This window comes from Heterodontus francisci, chromosome 36, assembly GCF_036365525.1.
Source record: "Heterodontus francisci isolate sHetFra1 chromosome 36, sHetFra1.hap1, whole genome shotgun sequence".
Classification (NCBI taxonomy): domain Eukaryota; kingdom Metazoa; phylum Chordata; class Chondrichthyes; order Heterodontiformes; family Heterodontidae; genus Heterodontus; species Heterodontus francisci.
Window position 1 is genome coordinate 40,682,332 of NC_090406.1, and position 18,027 is coordinate 40,700,358.

An 18,027-nucleotide genomic window follows, 5' to 3' on the forward strand; every position below is an offset into this window, starting at 1 on the left:
GCGGACGTTTCTGCAAAGCGGTCACCTAATCTGCGTTTGGTCTCCCCAATGTAGAGGAGACCACGTTGTGAGCAGCGAATACAATACACTAAATTGAAAGATGTACAAGTAAATCGCTGAAAGGAGTGTTTGGGGCCTTGGATAGTGAGAAGAGAGGAGGTAAATGGGCAGGTATTACACCTCCTGCGATTGCAGGGGCAGGTACCATGGGAAGAGGACGAGGTGGTAGGGGTAATGGAGGAGTGGATGAGGGTGTCGTGGAGGGAACGATCCCTTCGGAATGCTGACAGGGGAAGGGAGGGGGAAGATGTGTTTGGTAGTGACATCACGCTGGATGTGGCGGAAGATGATCCTTTGGATATGAAGGCTGGTGGGGTGGAAAGTGAGGACAAGGGAACCCTGGCACGGTTCCGGGAGGGAGGAGAAGGGGTGAGGGTAGAGGTGCGGGAAATGGGCCGGACATGGTTGAGGGCCCTGTCAACCACAGTGGGGGGGAATCCTCGGTTGACAAAAAAGGAAGACATATCAGAAGTACTGTCGTGGAAGGTAGCATCATCACAGCAGATGCGCCGGAGACAGAGAAACTGGGAGAATGGAATGTAGTCCTTACAGGAGGTAGTTTGTGAAGAAGTGTAGTCGAGGTAGCTGTGGGAGTCAGTGGGCTTATAATGAATATTAGTAAACTGCCTATCCCTGGAATGGAGACAGAGAAATCGAAGAAGGGAAGGGAAGTGTTCGAGATGGACCATGTGAAGATGAGAGAAGGGTGGAAATTAGAAGCAAAGTTGATAAAGTTTTCTAGTTCCGGGAGGGAGCAGGAAATGGCACCGATACAGTCATCAATGTACCGGAAAAAGAGTTGGGGGAGGGGGCTTGAGTAGGGCTGGAACAAGAAATGTTCGACATATCCCACAAAAAGACAGGCATAACTAGGACTCATGCGGGTACCCATAGCGACACCTTTTACTTGAAGGAAGTGAATGGAGTTGAAGGAGAAGTTGTTCAATGTGAGAACAAGTTCAGCCAGGTGGAGGAGGGTGGTGGTGGATGGGACTGGTTGGACCTCTGTTCAATGAAGAAGCGGAGAGACCTCAAACTGTCCTGGCAGGGGATGGAGATGTAGAGAGATTGGACGTCCATAGTGAAGAGGCGGCGGTTAGGGCCAGGAAACTGGAAATTGTCAAAATGACTTAGGGCGTCAGAAGAGTCACGGATGTAGGTGGGAAGAGACTGGACCAGGGGAGAAAAGATAGTCAAGATAGTAAGAAATATATTCAGTGCAGCAGAAACGGGCTGAAACAATGGGTCTGCCTGGACAGTTCTGTTTGTGGATTTTGGGAAGGAGGTAGAAGTGGGCTGTCCGGGGTTGCGGGACTATGAGGTTGGAAGCTGTAGAGGGAAGACCTCCAGAGCAGATGAGATCAGTAACAGTTCTGTGGACAGTAGCTTGATGTTCAGTGGTGGGGGTCACAGTCCAGGGGGAAGTAGGAAGAAGCATCTGAGGGCTGGGACTTAGACTCTGCAAGGTAGAGATTGGTACGCCAGAAAACAACTGCACCACCCTTATCTGCAGGTTTGATGACAATGTCGGGGTAAGACCTGAGAGAACGGAGTGCTTTGTGTTTTACAGTCTATTCAGACCCTCTCTGTATGAATGCTTTGTCTTTCAGCACACCATTAACATACCGTTTGCCTTTGTTCCATGACCTTTCTGGTCAGTTATTCTCTATGACCCTGTCCTATCAACACCTTCTCTTTTGTTATCTCTTGCCCAACTCCCGCTTTACTCGCTTAAAATCTTTTACATTTCTAATATTTGTCAGTTCTGAAGAAGGGTCATTGACCTGAAACGTTAACTCTGCTTCTCTCTCCACAGATGGTGCCAGACCTGCTGAGTACTCCCAGTATTTCTTGTTTTTATTTTCAAGTTGAACATGCTTTATTTCTTTAGTTTTTCTGCAACATCTGGATGGATCTGAATAATTGCATGTTGTAAATCCATAACGAATATAAACTAAATTTTGATATCCAGAATCATTTGAAGATCTTTAACAGTACAGGAGGGATGATCACTGAACTACTGCATGGAACAGATTGATGGTCAAGGCCACCACTGTAATCCTGATATTGCTTTGTCCAGCAGGGACAAGATAATTCCCTCATCTGTCCTGGGTCTGTATCTAGGTTCTAGAGGACTGGCTGTAAAATATAAAAGGTGCCACCAAGGTGCCCACTTCCCCAAACCTAGGAGATTCATCATCCCAACTCTGTGAATGGCTGGAGTAGGATCAAATTCCTAGAAGCAAAGACTTTGATCCAATCTCCTTTTACATGTTTGGAGATTTAAAAAAAAAATAACAGCAGAAGCAAGAGGGCTTATTAATTAAAACAGAAGTAAAATATTGCTGATTTTCTGGAAACTTGAAACAAAAACGGGAAACGCTGGAAAACACTCAGCAGGTCACGCAGCATCTGTAAAGACAGAAACAGAGTTAATGTTTCAGGTCAATGACTGATGAAAGCTATTGACCTGAAATGGTAACTCCGTTTCTCTCTCTCTCCACAGATGCTGCCATACCTAATGAGTCTTTATTCAGTTTTGGCCACATGGTTACAACAAGTTCCTAGTTAACTATAACTAGTATATAATGGTTGATCTTCCATGACATTGTGAATGGGTCATCTAGGGTCTGGAATGCAGCTGTGATGTTCAGTGTGGTCCAATTTCAAGTTAAGGGGCTGACCAAAATGTAAAGGGAGGAAGGAAGAGTGACAAGTGCAGCACAGTGGGCCATCTAGAGAAGGGACAGAATTTTAAAACTAAAGCTACTGGGCCTCAAGAGAAGTAGAGGCTTCGGTGTTTAATAGTGCCAATGCTTTGTGCTTATTCTATGAATATGTTTGAGACAAACAGGTGCTAAAATGCCAGACACTATGCACATGGGACACTTCAAATGTGAGTTAAATTTAAAATTCATACTATAGACACACATACAATAGCCAGTGAATAATTGTGAACCTCAACAGTTACCTGGCCAAGCTGCTCTATTTTTAATTTAGCTCGTGGATGAACAGCTTGGTGTGGAATAGAATAAAGACAGAAGAGTTTAGGACAGTTGATGGGATGCTGGTCAGGACGGCATTGGAACAATCCAGTCTGGCCATTTATCTCATTGCAATTTGTGGGATCTTGCTATGTACAAAATGGCTACTATACATATGGGCACAAAACATCAGCTACTGCACCTCAAAATAATTCCCGGGATATGAACTGCTTTGGAGAAGCATAATATGTCGTCGTATTAACGCATGCCGTTTTCTCTATTTTCTATTCACCATACTCTGTTTTATATCAGGTTTCCATCATTGCAAAACTCAACCTTAGAGTCAATCTGAGCACAAATTACATAATAAAAATGGATGGTGACACAAAGGAATTCACTGTATTATTACAACAAGATTACCATACCTTAAGTTAAACAGATTCAAATGCCTACCAGACTAACACAATCACTTTTCGCTCACAAAGGGACAACAATCCATTGGTTCTCACATTACTGCTATATTGGTAGGATTGAGTTAATTTATTATGTTCTGCCAATAGGGGAAACATGTTATTAAGCATTGTACTACGCATGCCTCAAAACCACATCAGACTTCCAAAAATTAACCTTCAGGAAAATAGCACTTCATGGACTGAATATGAGAATTGAACAATTAATAGTTTCCATGGTGTTGATTTGAGTCTAATCTCCACAGTACATAAACCATGAATTTAGGCTCCATTATTTCTCCACATATTTACAGAGTGAATTGGAAGCAAATTCGTAAGCAGAAAATGTAGGGGCCCTAATCGTTGGTTGCCACAGAAACATGGCCAAATGGATTTTGAACGACTATTAAATAAGAAATCCATTTTGTAGTCTTCACCTTTGGTAAATAAGGCCAGTCTCTGGAGCACATGTAATGTGCATAACAATGAGGTTAATTTGTATATGCAAATATAATACTTGATCGTTTTGCAGGAATCTGAATTGCCCATGTTTTACCAAATTGATTGAGAATATTGACCTTAAATGCATCATCAAGCTATGAACATTAAGCAGGCACCAGGATGTTTTTTGGCCATTTTTCCCTTCATCTCTTAAAGACATTGACTCCTTTTCTGTTTCCATAAGGATCAGATGCGCTCCTACAACACCTCCTAGTGACCATTAGACATGTGAGCTTTGATTCATATCGTCAGCTGGGTGGTTGATCACATCACAATCGAATTTGATCGTGCCCTCACTTGACAACCAGTCCCAGAAAAGGTTGCTGGATATAGATTGGGAGTGAGATCTCTGGCTGCTTTGCTTCCCTCTCTCAAACACAGCACAAAAGGCAGCTGTAGTGCCTCTTAGCACTACTAGTTCTGTACAGCCTGGGGATTGAATCTGGTACATTCTTGATCTTCATTGTTCAGCAAATCACTAGATAAACTATTGAGTCTTGGAAGACTAAATGTGTTTCACTGCAATTCATATTTCATGTAATAAACTCAACATCAGTCTGAACATTTGAACCATTAAAATCAAAATCTTAAAATTTATACCATCAATTACGTAAGGAAAGACAACTGAAAAAAGCATTTTCCTTACAAAAAATCTCAAAGCAAATGATATGAAGAGACAAAGTTACTAATAAACAAAGTTGGTCACTTTTACACAAGGAATTGCTTATTCTATGTAAAAAAGGAAACAATGAAATGGGTAAGCATGCACTGGATTCAAAGAATTTACTTGTTTTAATGCAATATCTAAATTCAAAGTTTACTGTCAGAGCAAAAGTACAATTTAATGCTAGTAAACAATCTACACTGAAATCAAAGTTGTCAGTGGACTGCTGAGATGATTTATATAACACAAACTTAATTGCACTGGTTTTCAAGCTTCTTAGTGTAGATCCTCTTGCAAATAATAATATCCAAAGATACCAACCCTCCGCTTTCCCTGCAAACGTTCAATTTCCAGGTAACTCTTACAAAAAGCGACACACGCCTGAGAACCCTAGTAAATGGCAACAGATGCCTGTGAATACCGGGTCTGAGAAGGCCGGCAAACAGCGGCACACCAGGGAACAGCAGCAAATAGCAACACCTGGGAACCTTGGCAAATAGCCAAGTTTTATCTCCTTGGCAGACTGTTTCCGGGGGACGGGGTACACTGAATGCGTGCAGCAAGGATGCCCCAGAAGTTGTGACTTAAGTGCATTATCAGAAGCGCTCATTATTAACTAATGTTGAGCACTGAAATAGATCAGTACCTGTTTAGGACCAGAAGTAGTGTTAATATTGGAGCCGGTTGCATTGGTCACACACAGCCTTTTTGTCTAAAATAATATACAGTTTTAGTTTTGTAAGTTACAAAAAATGTAGCTACTAAATACACTTAAGAAGCAACATGTTTTAGAAAATAATTCCTCTTTCTTTCTAAAAGCATTGGCCCAAGTTGCCATTGTTCATGTATCAGCCAATGTAGTTGGGTTACTTAACCATGGGAACCCTCAACTGAGCCGCATTTCATCCTAATGTCAACACTTACTAAAAGAGTTCACTGCTTTATGATTAAGAGTAGGAATCCTGCTGATTATTACCTGCCACGAAGGACACAGAGACCAATTGTCCTGCCTCTACCACTGCCGTCCTCAGTGGGATCAGCACAGACCAAGACTTGTACCTGGGACCTTCTTGGTTTGGGTTGTTTTGGGGGTGGGGGAAAGAGAGTTGGAAATACTCTTCTTTAATGGTAGACAGTCATTCACATCTGCAGGAAACATGTACAGCAAAAGCAAACAAAAGCGAACAGCTTGACCATATAGATACCAAGACAAAAGGTATGCGTATTCTTTCTTTTTTATGACTGGCATGTTCTCTTTATTTCTCTTGCCTCGATGAACCAGGATACAATGACACAATAACATTGAGATAACAGAATTGATAATGATCCACATAACACCTACCAACTTCCACCTCTGCTCTGGGATTCCAGTGACGTCAACTGGATTCCGTTCCAACACATTCAAAAACTTCACCTCAGGGACAGCTATTGCACAGATCACATGGACCCACCTAAACAGAAAGAGAATTGCAATCGTCAAATTAGAGAAACTTTGAATTTGAAGAACAAATTACCCTGGAAAAATGAATTAATTTACTAATTTACAGTGATATTTGTTCCTGGTCCACTTAACAAATCAGCTACTGTCGATTGGAAACTCCAATCAGTTGGAACTTACAGAAGTGATCTTAAAAATCTGCAAAGCCCGTCTCAACTAATAGTATTCTTTACCAATCAAGTAGCAAATCTGTTTTATACCGTAAGGACTGCAGTGGTTCAGGAAGGCAGCTCACCACCACCTTCTGAAGGGCAATTAGGGACAGGCAATAAATGCTGTTCTTGCTGGTGATGCCCACCTTCCATGAATGAATGAAAAAAGGTTAGTGTGACACTTAGAATAAAGGCATGAAGAAATGTAGCCTGTGGTCCTGATTTTAAAATTGAGCTAGAAATTTGAGATGGGGGGTGGGGGGTGGGGGGTAGGGGGGCTCAATAAAATTGTCCCAAAGGCTCAGAGGGCACTGAACCTCAGGAAGGATAACTGGCTTTGGAGAGGGTGCAGCGTAGATTCACCAGAATGATACTGGGGCTAAAAGGGTTAAATTATGAGGCCAGGTTACATAAACAAGGCGTGCATTCTGTTGAATATAGAAAATTACGTGGTAATCTAATTGAGGTATTTAACTTGATTAATGGATTTGCTAAGGTAGATACTATTTCCTCTGTCAGGGAGTCCAGAACAAGGAGGCATAACATTAAAATTAGAGCTAGGCTGTTAAGGGGTGTTGTCAGGAGACAATTGTCAACAACAATTTGCATTTATATAGCATCTTTAACATAACAAAACATCTCACACAGAGGGTGGTTGAAAACAGAAACTCTTTGCCCAAAATGCTGTTCAGGCTTGGTCAATTGAAATTTCAAAACTGAGGTTGATAAATTTTTGTTAGATAAGGGTACTAAGGGTTATGGAGCCAAGGCAGACAGACGGCTTGATCAGCCATGATCTAACTGAAAGGCAAAACAGGCTTGAGGGACTGAATAGCCTTCTCCTGTTCCTTTGCTCCTCTGAATGTCACTAACTATAATTTTACTTATTTTGTTTGATGTATACAAGTACATAGACAGAAGCGCTATAGTGCCTCATACAGACTGAACAATGAGGAAAAGGCATACAATGATCTTGAGCAACTTCCATTTCAATTTGAAAGATTGAAGTTACCCATGTGTGTCTGCTGCAGGGTGAGTTGGTTGCCTGTCGTCATTATCATCATTAACGACAACTTATTTTTATATAGCGCCTCATAAAGGAGGACACAAATATCATACCAGAAATGTTGGGGAACACAGGGCTTAGTGAGAGAGAGGAACTGAAAGAAATCAGTATTAGTAGAGAAATGGTGTTGGGGAAATTGATGGGATTGAAGGCCGATAAATCCCCAGGGCCTGATGGTATGCATCCCAGAGTACTTAAGGAAGTGGCCCTAGAAATAGTGGATATATTGGTGGTCATCGTCCAAGATTCTATAGACACCGGAACAGTTCCTGATTGGAGAGTAGCTAATGTAACCCCAAAAAGGGAGGTAGAGAGAAAACAGGGAATTATAGACCAGTCAGCCTGACGTTCTAGAGTCCATTATCAAAGATTTTATAGCAGAGCACTTAGAGAACAGTGGTAGAATCGAGCAGAGTCAGCATGGATTTACGAAAGGGAAATTATGCTTGACAACTCTACCAGAATTCTTCGAGGATGTATCTAGTAGAGTTGATGAGGGGGAAGCAGTGGATTGGACTTTCAGAAGGCTTTCGACAAAGTCCCACGCAAGAGATTAGCATGTAAAATTAAAGCACATGGGATTGACGGGTAGTGTATTGCGAAGGATAGAAAATTGGTTGGCAGACAGGAAAGAAAGAGTAGGGATAAATGGGTCTTTTTCTGAATGGCAGGCAGTGACTAATGGGGTACCGTAGGGATCGGTGCTAGGACCCCAGCTATTCACAATATACATTAATGATTTAGATGAGGGAACTAAATGTAATATCCCCAAATTTGCAGATGACACAAAACTGGGTGGGAGGGTGAGCTGTGAGGAGGATGCAGAGAGGCTTCATGGTGATTTGGATAAGTTAAGTGAGTGGGCAAATGCATAGCAGATGCAGTATAATGTGGATAAATGTGAGGTTATCCACTTTGGTAGCAAAAACAGGAAGACAGATTATCTGAACGGCTATAAACTGAGAGGGGGGAATATGCAGCGAGACCTGGGTGTTCTCGTACACCAGTTGCTGAAGGTAAGCATGTAGGTGCAACAGGCAGTAAAAAAGGCAAATGTTATGTTGGCCTTCGTAGCGAGAGGATTCGAGTACAGAAACAGGGATGTCTTGCTGCAATTATACAGGGCCTTGGTGAGGCCATACCTGGAATACTGTGTGCAGTTTTGGTCTCCTTATCTGAGGAAGGATGTTCTTGCTGTAGAGGGAGTGCAGCGAAGGTTTACCAGACTAATTCCTGGGATGGTGGGACTGATGTATGAGGAGAGATCGAGTCGGTTAGGATTATATTCGCTGGAGATCAGAAGAGTGAGGGGGGAATCTCATAGAAACCAATAAAATTCTAACGGACTTGACAGGGTAGATGCAGGAAGGATGTTCCCGATGGTGGGGGAGTCCAGAACCAGGGGTCACAGTGTAAGAATACGGGGTAAACCTTTCAGGACTGAGATGAGGAGAAATTACTTCACCCAGACAGTGGTGAGCCTGTGGAATTCGCTACCACAGAAAGCAGTTGAGGCCAAAACATTGTATGTTTTCAAGAAGGAGTTAGATATAGCTCTTGGGTCTAAAGGGACCAAAGGGTATGGGGCAAATGCGGGAACAGGCTACTGAGTTGGATGATCAGCTATGATCATAATGAATGGCGGAGCAGGCTCGAAGGGCCGAATGGCCTACTCCTGCTCCTATTTTCTATGTTTCTATGTAATGTAATAAAACATCCCAAGACACTTCACAGGAGCAAAGCAATGTATGACACTGAGTCACAAAAGCAGATATTAGGTCAGATGACCAAAAGCTTGGTCAAAGGGGTAGGTTTCAGGGAGTTCCTTAAAGGAGGTAGAGAGGCGGATAGGTGCAGGGAGGGTGTTCCATGGGTTGGGTCTAGGCAACTGATGGCGCGGCCACCAATGGTGCAGCGATTAAAATCAGGGATGCACAAGAGGCCAGAATTAGAGGCAGATATCTTTGAGGTTTGTGGGACTGGAGGAGATTACAGAGATAGGGAGGGGGTGAGGCCATTGATGGATTTGAAAACAGGGAGGAGAATTTTAAAATCAAGGCATTTTTTGACCAGGAGCCAATGTAGATCAACGAGAACAAGGGTGATAGGAAAATAGGACTGGGTGCGCGTTAAGACATAGGCAGCTGAGTTTTGGATAACCTCAAGTTTACGGAGAGTAGAATTTGGGAGACCAGCTAGAAGTATACTGGAATAGTCAAGTCCAAAAGTAACAAAGGCATGAATGAGGGTTCCAGCAGCAGATGAGCTGAGACGTGACAAAGTCGGGCAATGTTACAGAGGTGAATTTAGGCGGTGGAAATAGGCAGTCTTAGTGATGGCATGAGTATGAAGTTGGAAGCACATCTTGGCGTCAAATGTGATACCAAGATTGTGAACGGACTGACTTAATTGCAGACTGCTGACAGGTAGAGGGATGGAGCGCAGCTAGGGAATGGAGTTCGGATTGGGGCCTGAAAACAATGGTTTCAGTTTTCCCAATATTTAAGTGGAAATTTCTGCTCACCCAATACTGGATGTCAGATAAGCAGTCTGATAAATGAGCAACAGTGAAGGAGTCGAGAGAAGTGGTGGTGAGGTAGAGCTGAGTGTCATGGTGACAGATTTAATTTGTTTTCAGCCTGGCACCTCAGTGGAGCAGTGAGGGGGTGTTTGGGTGTAAAGAAATCCTGAAGATTGTGGGACTAGGCGAGTTGCTGTTGCAGAGAGCCTGCATGGGCTGAATGGCAATGCAACCGTTCTATTCTATGATCTTATGAAAATAGCCGTCCTATACACAATGGACTTTTTATGAAATTCTCTTGTTCTTTTAATGAAGGAGTTAATCTAATAAATGTTTTCATTAAACTAGCAGGCTACAAATATTGTACAGTATGACTTCACCCCATATGTCTCCTGCATTTCTCTGCAATGTCAAAAATGAAATTCAAAGTATTGCACACAGATTTACGTAACTCCATGTATTCATGGCACATCTTTATGGAAAACGTTTACATCAAATTTCACATAAACATCAGAGTAAGGCTGCTGGATAGAGATCAGCAGTGGGATCACAGGACAACTGTCCTCTCCTTAACCCAGGGGTGGTGAGGACAGTTGTGGATTTGGATAAGAGAGTAACACAACACAGACTGCAGATTGAGTCTGGGACCTCCCTGGTCTGTGGGGCTCTGGTAGACAATGAGGGGCAGTGTCATCATAAAAAAAAGTGTTTGGCAAACCTTCTGGGATATTCACAAAACTACAGTAAATGTAACTGCATCCTAACTCAGTATCACACCATTTAATGCTGTCATGGCACAAATGACGCAAGTATCTTAAACTGTTCTCACCACAGTAAAGGCACAAGATCAGCGACGATGCAGCTTTGCATGAGCTTGGCACTAAATATGACCTAATAATTAAGGTCTATCTACAGCTGCAGGTACAATGTACCATTGTTAGGTTTCACAATCAAATGACAAGAGGACCTGTTTATCACTGACTTAACAATATTCGGATGAATATAACTTTTAAGTACTCTTAGAATTTGTTTCTCAAAATACAAGTAACACTTTACCTTTTGTCGGTGGTGCTTTTCAATGCCCCACCTCTTAAATTGCACAAACAGCAATCCTGAAATAAGAAGAAAAATTTAAAAAGTTAAGAAATGGCAATTAAAAATGAACAGAAAAAGCACATTAACAAAATGGAGAGTAGAATTTGGGAGACCAGCTAGAAGTATACTGGAATAGTCAAGTCCAGAAGTAACAAAGGCATGAATATTTTCTCAATTTAAATTAAATAGGTCGACTTTTACTCCTTGTGTTTACAGTATTTTTATTTTGCATAAGGTAGACATATTGGACAAGACCAACCCATCACGACGCAAGAGGAGGCAAATCAGAGCACCAAGATACCCCTCAATAAAATTTCGGTGACTCCTGGAACCTGCATGGCATTTAATCGCCTGGAGGAACAAGTGTTACAAAACATAAGTGGGGGAAGGGGTGGCGGGGTGCGGTAGAGTAACAGGGAGAAAGCAAGAGAGATTAAGCAGAAACATGCTAACAGATAAAAGCAACTCAAGTTGTTCCAATGAGTAAAACTAGTAAATATCTGTCTATCTCCCTTTATTCTCTTCCTCCAATACAATAAGTCAAACAACTCTCAAAGGCCAACTAGGGAAAACAGGTAAAGGTTTAGTTGAGTCCATGTTGTTTGTAGTAAAGGGGAGCTCAAAGCAGAAAATGCTGGGGCAAAGGAAGAGGTGTTCAAAATCATTTAAGATTTTGATAAGAGTAAATAAAAAATAAACTGTTTTCCAGCGGCAGAAGAGTCGGTAACAAGAGGACGTAGATTTAAGATAATAAGCAAAAGAACCAGAGGTGACCCGAGGAACAACATTTTCATGCAGCAAGCAATGTTCATCTGAAATGCACAGGCTGAAAGGGTGGTGGAAGCAGATCCAATAATAACTTTTAAAAAGGAATTGGACAAATATTTGAAGTGGAAAAATTTGCAGGGTAACAGGAAACAGCAAAGGAGTGGGACTAATTGGTTAGCTCTCAGCACGCGGGACTTCTGTTACCAGGGTTCGTGATCCCAGGGAAGGCCTGCCACTGTCCACAAATGTGCCTAATTAGCATGTAATGTGGGGGCTTTCCACTAAGGAGACGTTGCGGGGCTCTTGCCGGCGTTTTGCCGGTGGCTGAGATCCCCATCACCTGGATAAGATCCTGGCCAATGAGTGGAAAGAAACTTCTTGCACAGTTGCCTTCTCTTGATTCATCGTTGTGTACTGAAATTATGTTCAGTTATTCAAATATGGTATTTAATTTGACACATAATGACTCATGGCAAGACAAGACCATCTTTCTGGCATGCTGCCAGACCTGCTGAGTATTTCTAGTATTTTTTGTTTCTTCTTTCTTAACTTCAGTACTAACATTTCTTAGCCCAGTACTGCAATATTAATGTCCACGAACAGCCCTCATCGAAAACCCAAAATAAGCCAGAACAGGAGGACAGAATTTTAAAATTAGAGGGATGCTGTTTAGGGGACTATTTTTTTTTTATAGTTCATTAATGTCCTTTAAGGAAGGAAATCTGCCATCCTTACCTGGTTTAGCCTACATGTAACTCTGGACCCACAACAATGTGGTTGACTCTTAACTGCTTTTGGAAATGGCCTAGCAAGCCACTCAGTTGTATCAAACAGCTACAAAAAGTTCAAAGAAAAGCAGGACAGACCACCCAGCATCATCTTAGATATCAGATAAGTCAATGGCACACTCTGCTCAGTCGACCCTGCAAAGTCCTGCTCACTAACACCTGGGGACTTGTACCAAAATTGGGAGAGCTGTCCCACAAACTAGTCAAGCAACAGCCTGACAGTCATAATCACAGAATCGTATCTTACAGCCAATATCCCAGACTCCTCCATCGCCATCCCTGGTATGTACTGTCCCGCCAGCAGGACAGATCCACCAGAGATGATGGCACAGGGATATACAGTCGGGAGGAGTGGCCCTGGGAGTCCTCAACATTGACTCCAGACCCTATGAAGTGTCATGACATCAGGTTAGACATGGGCAAGGAAACCTCCTGCTGATTACCACCTACCGCCCTCCCTCAACTGATAAATCAGTACTCCTTCACATTAAATACCTCTTGGAAGAGGCACTGAGGGTAGCAGTGGGACAGAATGTATCCTGCGTAGGGAACTTCAATGTCCATTTGCAAGAGTGCACTACTATTGACTAAACTGGGTGAATACTAAAGGACACATCTGCCAGACTGAATCTGAGGCAGACGGTGAGAGAACTAACGTGAGGGAAAAATGTACTTGATCTCGTCTCACCAATCTACCAGGAGTTATATGACAGTATTGTTAGGAGTGACACCGTGTAGTCCTTGTGGACACTAAGTCCCCAGCTTCACACTGAGGACATTTTCATCGTGTTGTGTAGTACTACCATTGTGCTAAATGGGACAGATTCAGGTAAGATCTAACAGCTCAAAAGTCAGCATCCATGAGGCATGGTGGGTGATCAGCAGCAGCAGAATTGTACTCCAGCACAATCTATAGGCTCATAGCTTGGCATATCCCTCACTCTACCATTACCATCAAGCCAAGGGACCAACCCTGGTTCAATAAGGAGTGTAGGACTGCATGCCAGCAGCAGCATCAGGAATACATAAACATGAGGTACCGACCTGATGAAGCTACAACACAGCACTACAAACATGCTAAACAGCAGATGCAGCTAGATGTAATCCTACAACCAACAGATCAGATCAAAGCTCTGTGGTCCTGCCACACTGAGCTTAATAATCATGCCAAGTAAAAATGCTTCATGGCCTCCTCTTGATGAATCCAAACAAAAACAAGAGGGACTTTATTAGATAAGAATGCATTGTTAGAAAATTGTTGCAAGTTCAAGGTTATCAGCACGTTAACACATGGCCAATGTGTGTTATGAAAAATCAAAGACCAGAAAAGGCCATTCTACCTAAGAAGGCTCATCCATTTTTAGCATCAGCTGCATCTGGAATCTTCCAGTTTCTGCCTTTACTAACCCACCCAGCAAATCAGTCCGAACTTTTGTCTGTCTTAGAAAAACAACGGTCTTGCTGGTTTTAAATTTACTTTTCCCTATTTTGATTTTACATTCCTTGCTTAATCTGAAGTAGTTGGATTTACCTAACTATATACTATTTAAGATCTTATGCAGCACAAAGATATCTCCCATTTATCATCTTCCTTCTAGACGGTGGTTTGATGGGACAAACGGTCTTTTTCCCCATTTATGACTATTTTGAAGACGACCCCCTTAAATTTTGTTATTCCTGTTACTCCACCTTTCATTGTACGCTCTGAACTGAACCACACTACTGCAAGTTTAGTCTGTTTAATGTCACACATGAAAAGCTTTGAATGCATTTAGCATATTGTTACAAGTGTGCAGGACAAAGCCCCCCAATTAAAATATATGATTCTGATCGCTGTAGAAGCAACACACTGTTTATTCAGTCCCGTCGCTCCACAGGTCACAGTAGTATTTCTTTAAGCTTTTCAAATGGGAAAAGCAGCCAAATTGAACAATTTAGTAACCCCCGAATGAAGCGGATCAAAGCAGGTATCTTTAGATATCAACAAATTAACTATTCATTAAAAAAACTAAAATCTTAAACACTAAGATAAACCAATATCTAAAGACCTTATAACTTCTTATTTAAAAATCTAACTCCAACATTTGCATATATAAATTCAAACTAACAGTAGTTTGGTTTCTAATTAGCTGACTGAAAAAAAAAGTCTTTGCAAGTTACGTTCCTGACGAATGGAATCTTCCAATGTAGAAATATCCAAGATCGCTTGAAGTCTTCAAAATGGGAAAAAGGTGGTCCTTCAAAGATAGGAGTTTAGCAGATTGCCTGTTGTAGCATTAACTGTCTCTTCAGTGATGAACACAGAAATGCCGATACTTTGTTAAGAAATAAAAGCGTTTCTTATTTTCTTAGGGAATTAATTTGGCTTGTTGCTTTGTAGAGTCTTCTTGAGAGAGAGAGAAATAAAACTGCTTCTTCCTTCAGTTGCTGGAACAGTCTCTCTACTCAAACCAGTCTGTGCCAGCTAGTTTTTAAAAAGTCAAATTGCAACATTGTCTCATCTCTCGCTGCTGTTGCTTGGCAACCAGAATGCACTCTGGCAGACTAAGTCTCCAGAACCTTCTGCTTTAAAGGTGCACTGATCTTTTTACAGTCTTAAAGGCACACACAATATTTCCGAGGAGAATAAAAACAAGACAGTAACAATATTAAACTCATTTTGACTTCCACTACCTAAGGTGCTTCAACATAGAAAATATGAAATTAACTAGGTGCCAATGAGATCAGAGGAATAAATTGTATAGTGAGGGTACGGTAGCACAGTGGTTCTATTAGTGGACTAGCAAACCAGGGGCCTGGACTAACGGGTCAGGCAACAAGAGTTCAAATCCCACTATGGAAGCTGAAGAATTTAAATTCAGTTATCTAAATACATTTGAAATGAAAAGTCTGCATCAGTAATAGTGACCATGAATCTACCGAATTGTCATAAAAACCCATCTAGTTCACTACTTTCCTTTAGGAAAGGAAATCTGCTATCCTTACCTGCTCTGCCTTATATGTAACTCCAGATCCTCACCAATATGGTTGACTCTTAACTGCCCTCTGAAATGGCCCATTAAGCCACTCTGTTATTTGAAGGGTAATAAATGCTGGCTTTGCAAGCAATGCCCACATCTCTTAGATGAAATAAAACAAAATAAGTTGGCTTGTCATCATATTGTTACGGTCAAATGAGGAGGGGTTGAAGGGCTTCGCTCTTTTCCTTCTCCTTGCTAGACCACAACAGGTTTAATTTTTTCTTAAAGTGGATGTACTAGCCAATTCAGTAGCTGTTTGATTACTTACTATGATCATAACAAGAACCAATCGGACAGGTTTTCTTGAGTTTACAAAGAAAGAGGTTAAATTTATTGTACCTAAACCGAAATAATAAAATAATAAACACACCACTTTCACTCACACACACACAAAAAGGTTACAGAGTGGAGAAAAATAGATTGGTTGAGTTAGAGTCCATAAAAAAAGTATGCAGTCTGTGGAGTTTGGTGATTCGGCTGGCTTCCAGCTAAATTCAGTGGTGCTGAGGCTTTTAGTTTTAAGAGGTAGATGACTGGTTCGGTGAGTCTCTTGGAGATAGCGATGCGGATGATTTCCTCCAACAGGGTTTTGGATTGTAGCCGAAGTATGCAAAGGTGGTCAGTCAACAAGCAGGATTTGAAAGCTTTCAAGCTGGAATTGAGAGAGAGACAGACAGAGAGAGAGAGACAGAGAGAGAGAGAGACAGACAGAGAGAGAGAGACAGACAGAGAGAGAGAGACAGACAGAGACAGACAGACAGACAGAGAGACACAGACAGACAGAGAGAGAGAGAGACAGACAGACAGACAGAGACCCACTTAGGTCTGCACGTGTCAAAGTCCAGTTGCTTCTCCTCTGCTGCAGAGAAAACACCATGTCAAGAAAACCCTCTATGTCAAATGGGAAATATTAATTTCAGTGGTTGGAAACTTACCTTAGACTGTTAATGGGAAAAATCCTACAAGTTAACTTTTTAAAAAACTAGCAGCCAAGATAGCCACTGTAATTTACATCTGAAATACCAAGAGATTGAACTGGAGACAAAAAGTCTTAACAAGAAGCCCAGCCAGGGCAATGGCTTGCTCTAAGTGATTGAATTACCTAAAATGGCTTCATTTGCACAACAGTCAAGGCAATCTTCACACATTAACTTTGAACGGGCTAACCCCCACCAAGTGTGAACTGGCATCCTGGGGCATGTGGAACCTTGAATTTCATTAGAACGTTCTAGAAAACTTCATCTAAAACAAAGGGGATTGAGAGAACCATGCAACCCTGTTCATCTTTGAAGAAACTGGAAGTTGGTAGACAGACAAGAAGACAAGCAGTAACAGTGTGTGAAGCAGCAGAAAGCTGCATGCTTCCCTTTCTCTCTCTCTCTCTCCCCAGAAAACATCAAGTTTGAAAACTGTCTGCGACTGGGGGATCCTCCAAGCCGACAGACGGCTACAGCCAGCAACCAGGGGAAGAGAGCCAACGACAGATTCTGCCTTCAGGAAAACCCTGAGCAAAGCAAGCCTGCCAAAATACACTTTGACCAACCAAGAACTTGAGAATACGGCTTCAGCCAAGGACTACAGGATCATCCACTTTACAGACTGTAATTAAGTTCCATTTATTCTGGATTTTAATCCAACCACCAAATCTATTTTCCCTCCTGTAATGTGTGTGTGTATATGATTCCCCTATGAATGTGTGTATGTGTTGCATATTTTTAAATCAGGTTTAGATTGTTAAGTATAATAAACTTACCTCTTTCTTGTTTAAACTCAAGAAAACCTGTTTGATTGGTTCTTTCACAATTACAGTAAAGGAAAAAGGTAAAACACTCACGGAGGTAGTAAGCACAACCACTCTTTAAAAGGAATAAACCCTGTTGCAGTCAAATAGGAGGGGGCAGGAGGGGAGCCTGAGGCCCCTTCCTCACCTGGCCATAACAACCAGCTTAAAACCACAGATGGGGAGGGGCTTGTTACATGAGAGTCACTCAGTGATTCAAACATAGCAGTTAGCAGTATTTCTCAGCTTGCTGAAAGAACAGGTAGTTCCTTTAAACTTCCTGGGTTTTGGTTCTTGCTGGGAAATGTAGACATGTCATCTCCCTCCTCACAGCCCTTTGCAATGTAGGATACAGTGTAGCAAACTAGGTGATCACCTTAAGTTGAAAGGATGACTTTGCTGGCAGCTTGAAAAAAATATATAAATTCAGATCTCCAGTCAGCAGATTAAAGAAAATTATTTTATTATTATTTTTTTTTTTAAGAACACTACAGCGCAGTACAGGCCCTTCGGCCCTCGATGTTGCGCCGACCTGTGAAACCATCTGACCTACACTATTCCATTTTCATCCATATGTCTATCCAATGACCACTTAAATGCCCTTAAAGTTGGCGAATCTACTACTGCTGCAGGCAGGGCGTTCCACGCCCTTACTACTCTCTGAGTAAAGAAACTACCTCT

The 18,027-nt window shown here is 41.8% G+C and overlaps 1 protein-coding gene across 1 annotated transcript in view; it reads right to left on the reverse strand.

Moving 5' to 3' along the window:
* LOC137351457 (lysine-specific demethylase 4B-like) overlaps positions 1-18,027 on the reverse strand; it is a 393,540-nt gene that overhangs the window by 110,230 nt on the left and 265,283 nt on the right. The window contains exons 12-13 of the mRNA XM_068015905.1: positions 10,952-11,007; positions 6,001-6,109 (exon numbers count right to left, since the gene is read on the reverse strand). Of these exons, the coding sequence (XP_067872006.1) occupies positions 6,001-6,109; positions 10,952-11,007 (165 nt within the window). The remainder of the gene's footprint in view (positions 1-6,000; positions 6,110-10,951; positions 11,008-18,027) is intronic.